General features: G+C 39.0%; 2 protein-coding genes across 4 annotated transcripts in view; one reads left to right on the top strand and one right to left on the bottom strand.

Moving 5' to 3' along the window:
* The window catches only part of LOC136838555 (apolipoprotein D-like), a 35,074-nt gene extending 24,097 nt beyond the window's left edge, over positions 1 to 10,977 (top strand). For all 3 annotated transcript variants that reach the window (XM_067103679.1, XM_067103680.1, XM_067103681.1), the window contains exon 5: positions 9,601 to 10,977. In XM_067103679.1, the coding sequence (XP_066959780.1) occupies positions 9,601 to 9,842 (242 nt within the window). In that variant the 3' untranslated portion in view covers positions 9,843 to 10,977. The remainder of the gene's footprint in view (positions 1 to 9,600) is intronic.
* The window catches only part of LOC136838554 (probable phosphoserine aminotransferase), a 31,787-nt gene continuing 16,663 nt past the window's right edge, over positions 4,341 to 19,464 (bottom strand). Inside the window, exons 3-9 of the mRNA XM_067103677.1 lie at positions 18,358 to 18,473; positions 17,590 to 17,751; positions 16,960 to 17,057; positions 13,462 to 13,631; positions 12,906 to 13,058; positions 10,624 to 10,737; positions 4,341 to 10,268 (exon numbers count right to left, since the gene is read on the bottom strand). Of these exons, the coding sequence (XP_066959778.1) occupies positions 10,163 to 10,268; positions 10,624 to 10,737; positions 12,906 to 13,058; positions 13,462 to 13,631; positions 16,960 to 17,057; positions 17,590 to 17,751; positions 18,358 to 18,473 (919 nt within the window). The 3' untranslated portion in view covers positions 4,341 to 10,162. The remainder of the gene's footprint in view (positions 10,269 to 10,623; positions 10,738 to 12,905; positions 13,059 to 13,461; positions 13,632 to 16,959; positions 17,058 to 17,589; positions 17,752 to 18,357; positions 18,474 to 19,464) is intronic.

The raw sequence follows: 19,464 nt of genomic DNA, 5'->3' as shown, positions 1-19,464 counted from the left end.
AAGTTGAATGCCACTCAGAAATGTCATGCTTCCAGTATCTCATGCAGTCAGGCAGGGTATGCCATGACTGTTAACCGCCAGTCAGTCTGATGAAATGGTTGACCAGAGTAGTAGGGTCATGGCCCTGAGTACCTTGCATTACAGGAAGGTACTCAAGTAAGGAAGAAACATGCCCCGAAGAGGAATTCAAGACAGCAAGTAACTCTACCAATGTCCCCTTCCTTGTGAAAAGGGAGACACATCTTAGACACTGTGCCAAGATATGGTGTTCTTAGTGCAAAAAAATGTACCTGTATCTAGCCCGGCCTAGGTTATACTTCAACCTAGATACCAATCCAGAAGGGAATTAGGTTACAGTGAGTGAGTCTAGTCACTCAGTATCTATTCCCAGGCTTACACTTAGCTAAAATACTGTGGCAAGATATTAGTCTGTCCAGGTAGGGCTGGGTGCCTTCCCAATGTGTAGAACAATCACCGCAGGTCCCAAGAAAATGCCTAGGGGCCTGAGGGCCATGTCCTTCTGGTATAATGAGGGAAGGGATGCCTATAACCTAGACACCTGCCCTCATTGGCCAGAAACTAAAAAGTTCATCCAAAAGGGCTAAGGCTGGTTCTATGCCCTGACTTCGTGTATTTTTAAATGAGTAGAGGGTGACATCCCTCTGTCCTCATTGCAAGGTACCAGGCAAGTTTTTGGCCCCATCAAGGGAGTCATATACTTGTCTAGTACCTCACAAAACCAGAGAAGGAAGGATGTTTTTGGGCACCTCCTCCTAAGCTAGTCTTAGACAGAGAACAGGAGCTGATACTCCTACCTAAATACCAGTTCCTTCATGAAGTACCAAGGTCTTGCCAAGTAAGAAGGGCTGGAGGAAAGGCCATTCTACTATCAGCCATAAGAATAGTCAGGGTCAGTTTGAAAACATGAGTGACCAACACTCTTGATCACCCAACAGGAGGTTACTGGCATCCCATCACTGCACCAACACTTCTGTGACATGAACCTGGAGAGGAAGGCAGTTGTGGGAAGCTGAAAGTGGTGCTTTAGCATCACTGAAGAGAGGGAAGAGGAATTGCCCTGTGCAAGGGTAGGTGGCCAAGCACAACCCACCACAGTTGATTTGATCGTTCCTGCCAGGACAAGAATCAGCACTGATACCTCTCTGAGTTTGCCACGCTTACGAGCACACCCAGGTAATTTTTCTGATAATTGGGCGTGATCAAAGTTGTTTCTGTTCGAGCTGTCTGCTAAAAATGGATTACCAAAACAGAAAGAAAGAGAGTATGCAGCACATACTCCTTAATGGTTAGGGTTTGGAAACCCAATTATATTCCCATTCACACTTCCACTCACAAGAGATGCTTGTGAAAATCTTTGGATACTAGTCCCTAATGACTGTACGTAGTGCCTTTCATCAGCTGTCTTTAAATTTAAACCTTGCTGGCAAGGCTAGAGGTCTTGGAGAATATGAAAGGAACAATAATACTGTACCAGTGTCTGAGAAAGGGAAGGGTGGCAGTCTTGATAAGACAACGGCATTTGCCCCAGGGGCCTGAAGTATCTAGGGCTCCGTTAATTGTCCCCAGATTACTGCAAAAGGGAAGACAAGCAACCCTCAAAATATTGGCAGCCAAGGTAATGAGGTAGTTACATAGTATCCTTCCTTATCCATTCTTGTCCCTTTCCCTGCCTGCTTATATCTGGAGGGGGGGAAGGACTGGGATGTTAAGTTTGGGTTTAGGGAAGTTGGCTTCTTCCCAACCCAAGAACCTGAAGGCCTAACTGCACCCAAAGGTTTGGCTACAGACCACTTCACTGCCACAAAGGGTTGATAATATACAGTACTGGATTGTGGAATAGAAAACGTGGAGCTCCTGCTCAAGTTTCCACCACTTTGTGTTACCTCTGAAAGGGATACAGTGGGGTCTAACACCAATTTGGTGGGGAGGTTTCATCTCCCCTCTCTTAAAGAAAGGAAGAGACAGAATGGAAGTGTTTGACAGCAATGATGGGGAAGTAAGGGAAATCTGGGGCTCTTTCATACTTCTGGCTAGAGTCTGAATCTCCCTCCATGTGAAAATCAAAAGGCTATGATTCCTGTTTCTGTTGTAGATGGAGCCGTGATTGATGCCACTAAGGCATCCTGCACACTTGTTAGAAAGTTCTCTGCTTAATTGCTGGATAACAGGATCTCTCTGATCTGCAAGTTGGCAAGTTAATTTGATCCTAAACACCACAAGCAGAACAAAAGCACAGCAGTCAGAACAACAGCCTTGCCTCCTGAGTGGACCTTCAAGAACTATGTTCAATAAGGTTTAAGGCAGAATGGTGGTGGTTACTCACTTAGAGCCCAATGATTTATGTATGAACACTGCTGCAGGTGTATTGAAAGGTGGTAAGGCCTTCAAAGGTATAAATTTCTTAAGGCAAGAATTGGACTTCCCATAAGGAGGCTGATGCATCATTAGCTGTGAGTGCTTCATTAGCAGTGAACATACACGAACAGCAAGCGCAGTGACTAGCCATCTATAATAATAATTTCCAAGTGGATCTTGTCCTCCCTGGGGTGACAGTAGGGAATTGGGAATTCCTAAGGCTTCTGGGGCTTCCGAGGGCTTCTATACAATCCATAGGCTCTGTAGCCTTTGGAATTCGTACACAATACTAAAGAACAGAGTTTTATGGAGATGAAAGGCTTTGAAGATTTCTTTAGGGGAAGCCCACGTACTTGAAAATGAATTCAGGTGGTTTTTAGGGGCTTCTGAAGGCTTCAGGATGATCTCCAGGCTCTGAAGCCTTTGGATTTTTTTATGTAGAAGGAATGGTATTGGTCCTTCTTTGAGACAAAGCTTTCTTCGGGGGAAATGGATCTGACAGGAGCTGAAGACAGCTTCACAGGACCCTGGAGTCTTAAGGAATTTAAGACGTTGTTATAATCCAATGGGAGTTTCTCCAGGAATGGTTCAGGAGCTGAAGACTGCTACAAAGACTGCCCTCCTGCCCGGCACAGTGTAGCACGTGCCACCTCGCTGGTCTCTATAATAATAATTTCCAAGTGGATCTTGTCCTCCCCGGGGTGACAGTAGGGAATCTGGGAATTCCAAAGGCTTCTGGGGCTTCTGAAGGCTTCAAGACAGTCTACAGGCTCTGTAGCCTTTGGATTTCTTGCACAATAAAGAGTTATGGAGATGAAAGGCTTCAAAGATTTCTTTTGGGGGGAAGCCCACATTCTTAGAGATGAATTCAGGAGGATTTGGGAGCTTCTGAAGGCTTCAAGACAATCTCCAGTCTCTGAATCCTTTGAATTTTTTTATGGAGAAGGAATGGGATTTGGTCCTTCCTGGAGATGAAATGCTTCAAAGGTTTCTTTTGGGGGGAAACGGATCCAACGGGAACTGAAGATGGCTTCACAGGATCCTGGAGTCTTTAAGAATTTAAGAAGACATTATACGAAGGTATACGAAGGTATGCGAAGTGATGAAGTCACGTCTGAAGAAAAAGGGGGGATGTGTTTGAAGGCACTGGTCCCTTCATTGTCCCCGTTTCAAGTTCCTGTGTTGTTGTGGGTCAGTGCCTCTTGCCTGCTCTAAAGGGCAGCTGATGGCGTAGCCCAAAAGAAATTAAAATATCAGCAGCAAAACCGCTTGGCCCCACGATCTTGGCAAGTTCCAACGGCAACATTGTCACACTTGGGGGGGCTGACTTGAGGTTGCTGAAGAATTCAAAGCAAAGTCCAGATGGTTGTCAGAAGGTGGATCATCTTTTCCGGCACTGCAGAATGATCGTCCAAGTGACGCTCTTTCAAGCAATTAAGGATCAGAGTGTTCGTGTTTTATACCCTGTGCTGATGATTTATGTGGCAAAAGAGTGATTGTATGGATAAAGTGGACGGTATGCTTAATGTTGTTACTTGGTCAAAAACTGCTAAAAGCCTTACATAACACCACTCACCCTTTGCAGTTTCTAAATTGCGGGGAGATATCTCTCGACCCAATTCAGTACTAACAAGGATAACACATTAATATTATTAATGAATAGTACCACAATTAAGTACTTCCACTTAATGAGCAGTCCCTATAGACATGAACTCAGATCGTAAGTTGCTGTGAGATACAACAAGAGGTTCGCGCTGCTCTCTCTCTCTCAAAAACTTGCGAGTACTCACAGGTTGATTTTCAGACCTTAGAGGACTCGATACGTTACCTCAGAAATAAGTTACTTGTGTAACTTCAAAGTATAAACACAATACAAAGTTTATCAGATCAAATTATATTAACCATTCACTAAACTTGACCACAGAAATAATGAAATAAAAAGGAGTGATATTGAAAAGCACTTAATGAATTTAAACTTTAATTATATGAGAAATGAGTAAACAGGATTGCAAATCAGAGGCACTCAAACTGTAATTTTAGTTCAAAGAATAAGGGTAATGACCCTTCCTAAAGCACACACAACACGACACCAGATAAATGATCAACTCCAAAAAATGGGCCAAAAGCTGCTCCTTCCACTCTGCATTTGAGTTTTATTGGGGAAAGGAGACAGGATATACAATTACTGCGAATACAGAACTGGCTTCCAAAGTTATAATCCAATGGGCGTTTCTCCGGAAATGGTTCAGGAGCTGAAGACTGCTTCAAAAACTGCCCTCCTGAACAGCGCAGCATAGCACACACCATTTCACTACAGTATATTAAAAAATAATTATGGCGATGTATCTTGAAACTGGTTCAGCAACCTACAGATTTTCTCATAACAATTTGGGTTAACACATGGTATCAAGGTAGAAAGTCTGTGTACCGTCAACCCCCCCTGTATTCGCGGGGGTTAGGTACCACAACCACCCACGAATACCGAAAATCCATGATACATTGGAACCAAAGACCCTCTAAAAATGCTTATAACTACTTATTTTCATGGTACAGTATTTTTGTGACTAAATACATTTTTTATGACAAAAATGTATTTTAGTCACAAAAATTTTTGAGTAATCAGTGAATATTTTTTGACGAAAAAATCTGCAAATTACCGAATTTTCCACGATATATTGAAAAATGTGTTCCACAGAAAAATCTGTGAATAAGTGAATCTTCGATTGCTCAACTGCGAATAAGTGGGGGTCCACTGTGCTGTACTTGCATTTGATTAGTTGAAACTAAACTTAGTGAAGCCAGTATGTTTGTGTAAGCTAGCATGCAAGTCTTAGTCAACAGATGAGATTATCTCATGTGTATCACAGATAACTGTCTTGTGTGTCTGCACACAAAGCTTATGTACACACTAACAAAGAGGATATGATGGCTACCTGAACTTCGGGAATGTATAGGTTAATTGAAGGCTACTCGAGAGAGCTTCAGAAGGCACTGTAGTGTAAAAGACCATCCCAGTCCGATTGTGACATGACTGTATACGATTCAGTCCACCCAGCACTTGAAGTACAGTGATGTAAACGGAGTTCTGTCTTACACTACCAACAGCCCAACATCATCCATTCAATCTAACGACTGAAGGGAGAAGGCATTAATTCAACCAACCTTGCCTAAGGCAGCAAGGAAAAAGAGTTGGTGCAAATGCTCAAAGAAGAAAAAGAGTTGGTGCAAATGCTCAAAGAAGTTCAAGATCATTAAACACTCCCTACATTCAGGGGAGTTAGTGAAATGTGGTTCACAAATCCAAAGCATTTCTAAGCTTCTGTATTAGCTGCATACTCTCCAAGCAAAGAGGGGAGGGAGCAGCCTTCTCATCTTAAGTGGGCATGCACAGAGGTGACAGCCCTGCTAGGGGTGTGAGGATCACGCCTTGGTGATCTGGCACCTCCACACTCTTATATTGAGGAAGAGCATGTGAGAGAAGTTCTGGATTCTACACCTTCTTCCCCTTAAGCATTAGAAGCGAGTTCGGGGATGAGGAGGAAGAAAGGCATGTTCAAAAATGACAACAATGACAAGGAAGGGAATGAAAAGGAAGAATGTTTCTTCCTTTTTCCCCAATATGCCTTGCTCATCTTCCATACTGAAGGGCTGGTCTAGAATAGGAGACGTTGAAACTTCTGCCAGAGGGTCAGCTCCTGGAAGAGCTACTGCAGCTGGAGCTGCGGGAACAGCAACTGTATCAGGAAGGGCTTGGCCTCCTTCTCTGCCAGGAAGTCTTGGAATGCAGCCAAAGACAGACTACCTGAAATATTACAAATAGGCCAGACCTTGTGCAGATATGTTTATGAAGACAACGGCCAAGTGTTATATAATTCCTCATTCCCTGATGAGACAATATGGAGGGGTTTGTTATATTTTCAGTTGGAAAGAAAAGAACTACAGGGGTCCAGTGGAGTCAAATGCCAGCAGACTCCTCCTGTCCTCCTTCCTCCCCTTACCAAACTACCTCATTTCCCACTGGGTAAAGGACCAGGTTGCACGTAGGGCAAAGGGGAAAGATCGATGAAGTACAATCTTATCCTACAAAATGAGCAGTACTTTCAGGGGTCTACTGATTAGGGAGACATGAAGTGACCATGTGGCCACCAAAGTCCCTTGCACCGGTGTTGGTCAAGTTTCTTCTCCATAATGAAAGAAAAAAAGACCAAAGTGAGACAAAATAGTCTATCAAAAGTACAAGGTACAAAAAGAATCCAATTCATCTGCTAATAAGCAAGAGTGACAAGCTACTCATCCAATCCGATTATTAAGTAATTTCCGTTTTTTTAGATATACAAACCCTGCTTGAACCTGCTTGAAATGATCATTGAAAGCTTCACAAGGTAGTTAGTTGGGTGGAGCCAGCCCCACTTGGAAACTCATTTTCTCAATTTTCTTTTCAGCACTAAGGACAAGTGGGGTTGGTTTTAAGTGGATTTTGAGTGTGTACAGTTTACATTACAGTATCTATGGATAGTGCAAATTACTGTACTTAAATTACTGTGTTCCAATGAGAAAAGTCTTCTTTTATATAAGGGACTTGCTTCTTCAATGGGTGTGGTCTTGTGGTTTGATTGACAGATCCTTCACCAACTGGAAGCGTCAATCTCTGGTCATAATAATGAGCAGGAGGAATGATGCCAGGGCTGACAGGGTCCTCTGTTAGATTAAAAATTTATAATAGTGAACTTTGACTGGAAAAAAAATTTAGGAAACCATCTCTCTCCCTGATGTTTAGTGGAGGTGCAGGTTGGGAAGCAGATATTTTTACAGTTAAACCCTAGATAAAAATGGTCTGCACTTGGTAGTCACATGCCCCTTTTGCTAAAAGGGAGGCAGAGAAGTCTTGTCTATTGGCTGAAGCCTTTAGGTAAGAGACACTGTTGTGTGCAATACCTTTACTAAGCAGTTAGCTGTGGTTCTGATGGAGGAATAGGAAAGGGGGAAGAAATACCAGTCATTCACACATGAAGAGCTTGGGTTTCTATTCAGTATGTTGATCAGCCACCACTGGTTCTAAGGAAAAGTTATCCACTGGGAGTTTTAGGGGAGGTTATGTAAGTCCCAGAAAAGCAGCTTGTAACTGTTCTAAAGGATACAAACTATCCAGGATTCCATTGTCATAATGCTGGAGAGGTGCACAGACATCTTACATCATTACTTCACTACTATTTCTTGCCTTCTCCCTTGACCAAGGCCTGAGGAGGAAACTAGCAGAGCTGAGAATACACCTGACTCGGATGCTTTTGACAAAGTAGTTTGCCAATGTGTTTCAGTGTAAGTAGCTGTAAGGCACCATGGAAGAAGGCCATGGCAGCTGACTCCATGGCTCCTGTTTCAGGAGAAAAGAAAAAAATCCCTCTACTCAAAGACGTTCCAGTGGGAGGCCGTTTTTCAGCTCGCAAACTAATGAGCATACTTGAGGTGTGTTTTCAGTCCTCCAGCAATAGAACCTCTTGATGCATCACGAGGTGGGAAAGTCTTTGAGGAGCACTTCAAAACAAGAGAACATTCTGAGCCAGAGATAGGATCATTAACTTTCTCCATCACTCCTCATAACAATTGTAGACCAAGGTAGCCTAAATGACTCACTTCAGGAACACACCATAAGTTGTTCTCAGTCAGTAAGATAGGCATGGGACCCTCCTGTCCAAATCAATCCCTGGCCTAATTTCATAAGCCAATCTAGGAAAGGAGATATACATATGCTGGTAGACAAGCTAGGCTCATTAATGTCCACAGGCAGCTGATCATGCAAACCACAACCACCATTTCACACAAGAGACCCATGCTCATGAAATTTATGAACCAATGCCAAAGAACTGGAATTAGTAAAAGCCATGGGGAACACTGACTTTTCTTTCAGAACCTCTGGGGAGGAATAAGAAATATGAGAAGAGTCTGGGGCAATCCTCTTATGAAAAATCTCAGTGTTTGAAGAGGAATGAGCAGGCTCATGGATCATCCCATTGTCCTCTCCTTTGGATTCCAGTTAACTTGTGAAAGGGGTCCTTAGTTTCCCCTCCAAGGAAGGGTAGTGCTCAAATAAAGCTCTGCAGGACTTCTTACAAGATGACTTGGTCATCTTTCTACCCTTCTAGAAATAAGGTGAGGAAAAAAGAGGAGGTGGTATTAAGAGGAACATAATTGAGTCTCAGCACTGTGCTTTGACTTTGTATCTTACGCCCAGCTTACATTATGGTGGAGGACAACACTAAGGCAGGATTGCCTAGTAATCTACAGTTCTGTAACAATATGACACTAAACGAGTTTCACCCACAGCAACTTCAGGGTCTCCACCAGAGATGTTAGAGCAGGATCAATCGCAGGAGCAGCAGTGTTCAGAACAAGCACATGAACAAAGTCACTCATACAGCAGAATCAGGGAAGGCAACAACATCATCAGTACCTCCCAGGACTATGATAGGACACAAAGTGGCTAGTTATGCAGGAGCAGAGGTGGGCTGCCTGTACGATGAGCAAAGGGAACGTGTTGGCTGCTTTCCTCTGACCAGAACATTCCCGAACCTGACTAGATATTGGGTTAAGGTGACCTTGTTCTGATAAATGTAAGCTCGAATCCTACTTAGTGCATCAGAATCTCTTCATTTGGATCTTGAGCTAAAATGAGACCTCGTTCTTATATACGGAATGCGTACTGGTGAAATAAAGCATCCATACACCCCTTCACCCTGATGACCTCCTCTTTCCAGCATTTTCTCTAAAACAGCAAAAAGAAAATTGCAGAAAACCATCCACAGTCAAGCCAGAATTCATCAAAATGTATGACTGGTACTTGCAACAATGCATAGAAAATATGCGTTACAGCAGCAGACATATCTGTTTTCTACAGTGGCTGAAGGAGGATAGAAATAGTTAGTGATTTGTTGGTAGCCCCACCCTTAACCTACCTACTTTTTAATTACCTTGTTAACACCTTCAATAACAGATTCCAGCTGGTGACAAAAATTCCTATATAAAATCACTTTCGGTTTTTCTCATAGAAACAAATATTATTTACTCTATCACGTTAGATTTACTTTCAAGATGACATCCAAAATATATTTGTTTTTCTCATCCTAACTAGTATTTTATTGATGATAAAAGATCAATTTCATTTAAAAACTTTTACATTTTATATGACAATTGATTAACACCTAATGAATGCTCTGATTCTCTAAACAGTGCCACCTTTAAGTGTATGGGTAACATACACTGACTACACTTCAGTTGCCTGCTTATATTCCTGCACTCAATTCCCTGGTCTTCGTGCAGATTGGGCCTGGGCTATTACAAGATCACCTCGCCCATTAGTCAAAACTGTGTCACGCTGTAGAACCAACCTTTCCAAACTTGGAGTCAATACAGCAAAATTTGAAAGGGTCCCACAGCGAGCATCTTGTCATAAGAAGCGGAATAAGTCTTGAATGCTTGTAAATCAATTGTAAGATAAATTATTAGATGTAAGCATATGGTAGTGAATTAACACTAACAAAGGACTTTGTTACTTTATATGAGTGTTATTTTATATGAGTGTTATTTTATATGAGTGTGTTGGCAGCATGATACTTTTTTACAAGGTATTTTCCAAGTTGTTTGTTACTGAATAAGTGAGATTGGATATGTCTCAAGAAATCCAGACTTGTTGGACATAGAGAGTAGAAATGCATTAAAGGATTATTTTAATTAAAATTGACAGTATACTGTATTACTAAAATCTAGATCTTTTAAAAAATATTTACGACCTTTAAGCCCTATTTTCTTTACAGAACCTTTCCATAAATGATCTCAATCTTGTAACACCTTCAACTGTGATAGCATTGTACAGTGAAGCTCTTATTCCACCAACAGACCTATGGAAAAAGAAAATCTTATAAACATGAAATTCGTGAATGTAAAATTTCAGGAAAAATTAGGTGATGACTGCATAACTCAGATATAAGTTTTTTCCAAGGGATGCAAAATTTCATTTTAAGGTTTAGCAATCATATGTTTTAAATTTTAGCAATCATATGTTTTAAATTTTCTTCTAGGGCACTGAAGGATATTTTAAGGTTTAGCAATCATATGTTTTAAATTTTCTGCTAAAAGTCAAGAGTTGATAAAATTACTGAGTTTGGAAAAAATGACTAATGATGAAACTGCAATGTAAGCCAGATTTTGACTAGCCTTCAGTGCCCACCATTTTTCTGATCCATCTGATCTCACCTGTGTCCTTTTAGAGACAGCAAACCTTCAGCAGCTGCAGAGTCGACAAACTTCTTTTCCAGATCTTCCTTTCCTTTGGCTCCACCAACCCTGAAGACTACATTCATTCTCGACCTGCATGTATTAAAGGAAGAGATATCCTTTTCAAACGATAATTAATACCAGTACTTTCTTTGCAGATGTATATAATTAGTTTTTGTGTCTTTTCTGGAGTTAGTGACACAACATTTAGGGAGGGTAATGTAAGCCTTCAATTTACCAACAAATGAGTACTGTTGCCATTCTTTTTCCCACTTACTTTTTTTCCCCTTGTAAGAACAAAAACTGGATTGAGAAGTAAATGGAACAAAATAATAGTACTTTTTTCTCCCTTGTAATAACAAAACCTCCATTAAGAAGTAAATGGAACAAAATAATTGTACTGTACAGTGAAATCCAACTGAATATAGAATTACCTAAAATCTAATTGATGTATGTATTCAAAGTACAAAGCACTGGAAATTTCAAGATTTATTTTGGGCTAGAGTATTGTTATCTAATGCAATTACTGTACAAGAACCAAAACATGCACCAAGATAAGCTTAATGAAATTTGTAAAATGATAGTGAAGTAATGACAATATGACTGGCTTTGCCTAAATGTTCTACTAACAAAAGGAGCAAAAACTATAAATTCATTACTACTGTGTTTAAATATGGAGCAAAAACTTGAAGTGAAGTAATGACAATATGACTGGCTTTGCCTAAATGTTCTACTAATAAAAGGAGCAAAAACTATAAATTCATTACTACAGTGTTTAAATATGGAGCAAAAACTTAGAGCAAAAACTTGAAGCTGGAGCATGTAAGTTATTTACATTTTGAATCTCTTACTCAGTGTATTTTCATAGTGACAGAGTACTGTATATTCAAATAAATGAGCATCACATTTCATGCCGACAGAGAAGTGGAATTAAAGTATTTTAACTATTTTGGTGTCTTCATGAAGTTAACGCTGTCCAACTACTAGTATGGATTTCTTCGTGAAAGAGAATTTTATCTTTTAAATCCATAGCGAGCGTATCTTTTACATTCGTTGGGAAGGAAATGAATAGCTTATTTTTACATTCACAGGGAAGATGGTACACTGTTTGATCTTTTAGATCAATCATGAGGGAAACGCCTTATCATTTAGATACACTGAGAAAGTGATAAATAGTATCTTTTAGATCTACAGTATATTGCAGTTGATAAGCAGTTTGTCTTTTCAATCCATCTGGAAAAGGGGGAAAGAACCAGCCTAACTTGGTTAACCTTAAGGACAAATTATTTCATTTACATTAATAACCTTACATATATTTACAGCTACTTTTACAGTACGTATGTATAAATATTTGTACATTTAACCCATTGTGCAAACACTATGCATGACCTGATTTTATCCTTAGGAAGGGGATAGGGAAATAACTTTCATCTAGCAATGCTTTTCAGAAAATCCAGAGAATGCAAAAATGTGACAGGACTTCTTAATTAGCGAAACTCCAAGCTCTTAAGAATGTGGGATTGCTCACAAGATAGTTCTTCATTGGAGGAATGGGTAGAGCTTTCGGCTAGCACGCTGTTGGCCCAGCATTCGACTCTCTGAGCGGCCAATGAAGAATTAGAGGAATTTATTTCTGATGATAGAAATCAATTTCTTGTCATAATGTGGTTCGGATTCCACAATAAGCTGTAGGTCCCGTTGCTAGGTAACCAGTTGGTTCTTAGCCACATAAAATAAATCTAATCCTTTGGGCCAGCCCTAGGAGAGCTGCTAACCAGCTCAGTGGTCTGGTAAACAAAGATATACTTTTTGCTCACAAGATATGCAATGTGGGATTGCTCACAAGACGTGCAAGGAAGACTTCCAGATTTAAAGTGATAGACTGATCAAATCATTTGATTCCAAAGTTTGTAAGTTTTTGTCAGAGAATGAAGTATTAAGTATGTCATATCAATACATAGTAAGATTCTCACTTAGTAATGGCACTGCTTAACTTCACAACATTTGGGAGAAAAGGTATGTGATCATTCAAGACATGCATTCCCTCCTTCATTTACAAACAAAAAATGGCTACTTATTTACTCAGTGCATTTCTTGATGATAAGTGAAAACATTTTTACCAAACAAATGCATTGCTGTTGTCCTAAAAGAAGTTGCTACATAATTTCCCAAACTAAAATTCCTCATCATCAATGAAGGAGGAAGTGAATCCTGGACTTAAAGTAGTTTTTCATATATTTAGGGCAGTTCAACAACTTTACCTTGATTTTGACTCCACAGGATTGCTATAAAATCCATCTGATTCATCAATGATCGAATAGATCAAATTACTCTTCTTGATAGACCGCTTCTCCATTTCTTCAAGTCCACCTTCCTTTTTCACCCATTTCAGGACTTCCCCCATGACATGTATTCTGAAAGAGAAGGAAGCATTTTAAACCAGTACTCCTCAACACTGCTATGGAGTTCTTCCAGTAAACATAACTTTCTCCTACCTAAATCTGTATATGAATTTTATCTTTAAAAGTGCAAAAATTGACAAATTGTGTAGTAACAGACACATGCTTACATAATTATTATACTGCAGCATCATTTTAAGTTTTCATGTTTCTCCCCCTCCCCAAATTAAAATGATTGTTTGCTAAAAGGTCAAACCAACATTTGATCAAATTAATTTACTATACTTTTAGTGGTACTGTACATTAAAAATTAAAATATACACTGCAATTGCTTTTACAATTGTGTTTTGTGAAACCCGTTCACAAGTCATGCATTGACGTATAGTACAGAATTATATGAAAAATAATTTCCACTTACGCATATGTTGGAGGGGTATTATACAAACTACCGTTCTTTGCCGTGATAGTATAATCTAATATTGTGGGACAAACTGGCAAAGGAGACCCTAAGAGATCTTCTCTGATGATGACCAATGTCACTCCTGAACTTCCTATGTTCTTCTGAGCTCCACCATAGATGAGGCCAAACTAAAAGAATAAAACAGATTAAGTATTATCAAATGACAAACTGTCACCCATGGGGGCAGCATGATTTGCAAATTTAAATTCAGAGGTGTGGAAACCTCTCTATAAACTGTAATGGATGCAGTGACTGCACAATTTTGAGGCACTCTTTGGAACCAAGAGTTTCATGGAGAATCCTTGCCTCTGAAATTCATTAAACTTCATTTTTCTGAACTATGACATTATGAGGTTAAATGAACATTTACCACTAATTTGGAGGAGGCATAAAAGCCTGTCAATATAAACTCTGTTGGATGCTAATGGTCGCCTTTGTGATGGGGAGAATGGTTTCCCTTGAGTGGCCCAATGTGCCTGGGACCAGTGTATTTTGCAGATCAAAGTCGGAAGAACCATAAAACTCTCTAAATATAAGCTCTGAGTTTGTGTAGACAAATATGGCTTGTGAAATTGTTAGACTTCATCTTTCTAAATTGTGAAATTTGTGCCAAATAAATAATTTGAGCGTTCTTGCTTTTCTGTTTTTTAGCTTTATTCTCCTACATCCTATAAGAAGGTAAGCCCAATGCTAATCTTATCTATCCCTGAAGAATGCCATGAGCCTTTGAATGAAACAGCTGTCACCTTGGGAATGTATAAATATGGCAGCAGAAACAGTTTTTGTTTATCCATCCACGATGTCAGCCTTGAAGATATGCCAAGTGCATAAGCACTTGAAGGAAATAAAAATAAAAAAAAAAGTGCCGGAAAATAGTGGCATCTCAACCTAACAGACAGTTTGGGTGCTTATCCTCTTGAGAAGTAATAAAATCCATCAAGTACTGAAAATTTACATATATCCTACATGACACCCTGTAGCCAACTCACATATATAATATACAGCAATTCCATAGGGTAATTAACAGTCTATCCTAAATGGTATTATGTAATTATCAATCAACTTAAAAATATTTATTTATTCACTTTCAGAAATATAGTATATCTGCAAAATGAACTGCTAAAAATTACAATATCGTCCAGTATAGCCTGAGACATTTTATACTCAAAAGTTTGGAATGACCACAGAGAACCACTTTTCGCCTGTCTTTGCGTAATCTGTACAAGGAGTTTCATGAAGTGATAGTTACCTTATATACTATCAAATGGAATAGTAAGGTTCTGCTATTCTAATGGTATTTCATGTCTATGGCCATTATTTATAGAGATATCAAAGTATTTCTTTGTAAACTGGATGGATTGGTGGCTTCTAATAAAATTACCTTTGGAGAAGATAAGGTGGAAGTTTGCCATTTCTGGATGTTGACATTCACAGAATCATTATGAAATACATTTCCAATATACAGAAAACCTCAAATATATGTTCAAAAAGTCATTACAACTCTGATCACCCTATTCAAGAGAAATCATCCACATTTTCATCATTGATACTCCCTGTTCAACGAATTTTTATATCCTGAAATAGACAATATTTGTAGCATTGCTTTCAATTCAAAATATCCAAGTTCTTTTATTGACAAACCTTTTAAGATGGCTTGGAAAACCACCCTTTCAGAAAGACAATTTACCAGTTCTGTGAGAGGTGTGAAAGAAAGAGCAGGAAGACAAGTCCTGCTAGTTTATTATGTTGTTTCATTTTTAGCTGGCCTTGCGCCAGCACGGGCTCTTGCTCCTAGAGCAGCCCGTAACTAGTTTATTAATGTTTCAGATTTAGCTGGCCTTGTGCCAGCACGGGCTCTTGCTCCTAGAGCAGTCTGTAACCTAGTTTATTATGTTGTTGTTGTTTCAGATTTAGCTGGCCTTGTGCCAGCATGGGCTCTTGCTCCTAGAGCAGCCTGTAACCTAGTTTATTAATGTTGTTGTTTTAGATTTAGCTGGCCTTGTGCCAGCACGGGCTCTTGCTTCTAGAGCAGCCCGTAATAGTTTATTAATGAAGCGACCCGCTTATAAAGCAGCGTGCGGACGTCTGCGTATATGCAGAGACCACGAGTACAAAAAATCTACAGGTGACCTGAGGTCAAACTATTTCTCTACAAAACAGGATAGGTACATACAGAAAACATAATGATTAACAATAACTGGTTGGACATCAAAATACTCTTGTCACATATACATGGTATAAGGGCAAATGAATAAATAATAAATAAACAATTCACAATAATGATAATAAGATTGCGTCTGTTTGGTCTTAGGTCGCATGTGAAGGCACCACAGAAAACGGGATGTCCATCATAGAGAACCCGTTGAGCGGGGACTGTACAGTTCTACCATTCGCTGAGAAATGTAAAGCAGTACCCAAGTACTTTAGATTTTAACGCAAAGGTACTTCGTAACAATAGCGCAGTGAAGAGTATGTAGGTTAGAAACTCGGCCAAACACAAATGGACGTATATATGAAGTTCTAGGTAAAGACTGCTCATAGAGATTAGCAAAAAACTACCCATGTGACTTAAAAAAAACTTCAGTATCGTTTAAAAGGGGTTTTAAATGAATCTTTATAATTATACTGGTGGGCAAAAATATAGATACAAAGTTCCTTTTAATGATTATATAAAATGTGCCACTCTAGAATCTGCTGATAAAATGTTATAATTGTTGTTCAGGTCTTATGTTGGATGGTTTACATATATACATAGTTCTCCGTTGGGGGAGTCGGTAGAGTTGTCGCCTAGCACTTGCTAGGCCCGAATTCGAGTCTCCGGCCGGCTAATGAAGAATTAGAGGAATTTATTTCTGGTGATAGAAACTCATTTCTCGAAATAATGTGGTTCGGATTCCACAATAGGCTGTAGGTCCCGTTGCTAGGTGACCAATTGGTTCTCAGCCATGTAAAATAAGTCTAATCCTTCGGGCCACCCCTAGGAGAGCTGTTAATCAGCTCAGTGGTCTGGTAAAACTAATATATACTTAACTTTTACATATATACATACATGCATACTTACATGTATACAAATTATATATACACATATCTATACTATATATATATTTAATTTATAAATATATTTACATTTATATATATATATATATATATATATATATATATATATGTATACATAATTTGTATACATAGAAGTATGCATGTATGTACTGTATACTGTATATGTAAACCATCCAACATAGACTTGAACAAAAATGATAAAATTTTATGAGCAGATTCTAGGAATGGCACGTCTTATATAATCATTACGATTAACTATTTATCTATATTTTTGCCCACCAGTATAATTATAAAGATTCATTTACAAACATACCATTTTAAACAATACTGATGATGATGTTTTTTTTAAAGTCTTATAGGTATTATATATTATAATTCACAAGGAAAATAATTACTTACCTTCGTGACATCAAAAGGACGAGAGAAGTAATTTGAAGACATGTCACACACGAGAGGGACACCTTCAGGGACTTCTGGAATGTCTTGGAATTCCACGCCTAAATGGAAAAAAAAAACTAAAACAATAAAATAAAAACAAACAGTTTCATCCGGAGTCTGGGCATAAGAACGAGTTCAAAGGACATTATCATTATCGCTTCAGCTATGCGTTCGGTGTGAGATTACTGGAACCTTCCGTTCTTCTCTGTTAAGAGAACAATATGAATTGTATGAAAGGTTACTTTTTAATAGTTTCAAATTACAGCTTTTTTTTAATTATCCTGTCATCTGAATGACCATAAAAAACACTTACAGGACAGGGATCTAACAACTTGCAGTCCTAGAATTTTTTTTGTTTATTAATATTTTGGATTAGAGCTAAGAAGGCCATTAAGTTACTCACTACCCTTCCATAAAATTACCATAAGGAAAAAAAAAAACATTGCGAAAACCAAGAATGCCATCAATAAAAAAAAAGCAAACTCGCATTGAATAGAATGCTCTTCAATGAAAGCAAAATCAGGAAAACTACGAGGCCATTGAATTACTTAGCAAACTTCCACAACCGAAGGAAAAACAAACATGGCTGACCTTCTACTGTTTCATTTGCGCAGTAGTAAACATAAGAAGCCTCCGGGTCTAACTTCCAGACTGACTTGTCGGGAATGTGCGTGAATCGGTCCATCTTGGGAAGGACCAAGTTCACGGTCCCGTACTTGGAAGCTTCCTTTGTCGCTTTGCTCGACCACGAGCCTGATGTGAAATTTAAGAGTTTAAAATTAGAACATTGAATGTGCATGGCATCATAACCATGGAAGCTTAAAATAAACAAGTGGCGGAAGGGGATATGGGACGTGGTGGTGCTAAAAGAGATGTGGGTAAACAACAACATAAAGGTTTGTCCTATAATCAACAGTAAGGTATACTACTCTACGTGCAGAAAACTAAATCACTAAACAAGTCTTCAATAGCTCTGATGAATTCTGAGTAGCTTCTAAACATTCCAAAAAATCTAAACATTCCAAAAAAAAAATCTTCCACTGATTTTCCGAAAATACCGTAGGCCTACTTCGTTTATGCTTTGTCAGACGTCTCCTTCATGTGGAACTACTTTTCACGACATAATTGTGTGAAATCACTAGACCAAGTCTCTGCCCATTTAAAATTCTCTCTCTCTCTCTCTCTCTCTCTCTCTCTCTCTCTCTCTCTCTCTCTCTCTCTCTCTCTCTCTCTCTTTCACGGACACACACACATAATTTAAAATAAATAAAACTCTTCCTCTTGATATATAGCCAGTTCCTTGTACTAAAACCCGAAGAACGTTTATACAAATACGACTAAAAGTAACAGCAACCTTACCTGTGACTATATAATCAGCTTTGCCTTTTCTGGACATGAGATTGAGGGGCACAGCTGCAAACTGACCAGTTCCACCTCCTTGCATTAAGAGGATTTTGTAGTTGGCTGGCACGTTCCTGTAAAATGTTTCCATACGATCAATTTCCAAATCAACAGCTCTAAAGGGCTAAAGAAAAGCTTACAATTACAGCTGCATCTCACTGGATGTAATATGTTGCAACGCATGATTTTCAAATGGCACAAGGTCATATTACCAGCAACAGGTCACCTCCAATCTTGTGAAATTTTTTAATATTTCCCACTATCATTTGAGCATGTCGAAAAATACTGGTGCAGGACACTACTTTTTTTTCATCATTATTTTTGTCTTAATCTAAATTAACTACAGCATGCCATTAGCAAATATAAAAGCTACCATTGCAAAGCAGATGAGAGTAAAACTCAATGCAAGTACATAACGCAACAATGAATACAAAATAGGTAAAGACTTTTCAAGGTTACTTATGAAAATACATTAAGGACTAATGTGGAGAAAGTTTTCCCGTATTACCACCCTTATGCCCTATTCCTGATAGCGGATGGCTTCACATAAAAACAAAACATGTACTGCCCTGTTCATCTTTTAACAGCTAAATTCAGAAGGAATTCCCTGTGCAGTAAACATCCACATCATACCTCTACATCGAACGTTCATCCACATCATACAAAAATTTAATCACAACTGGTTCTTTTTCTGCTATCTCATTCACATTCAACATCCCCACTCCACTTCTATAAAGGGAAGTTAGCTCAACAATCCCTTCATGCATTCCAAAATTGCTTCAAACCTTCTATGAAGATCCTGCTACCTCTTGCTTCACATACTTTATTTTCTGACCCCCCACTTAGTTCACCGTTCAATAACAATTATGTTATTATTGTGAGTAATCACTAATACTTGCACAGATCAACCAGGTCCATTCGACTTATTAGAAAAGGCTTTGATCCAGTTAAGATGGCCGAAATAACTCCTCTTACTCATATTCCGTGAGAGGGTGGATTGTGGCGGGGGGGGGGAGGAGATGGACTTCTGCTTTCGGCAGCTGTCCTCACATGGAAATACTAAGA

This window comes from Macrobrachium rosenbergii, chromosome 5 (genome assembly GCF_040412425.1).
Source record: "Macrobrachium rosenbergii isolate ZJJX-2024 chromosome 5, ASM4041242v1, whole genome shotgun sequence".
Classification (NCBI taxonomy): domain Eukaryota; kingdom Metazoa; phylum Arthropoda; class Malacostraca; order Decapoda; family Palaemonidae; genus Macrobrachium; species Macrobrachium rosenbergii.
This window is presented reverse-complemented; position numbering and strand designations above follow the sequence as displayed.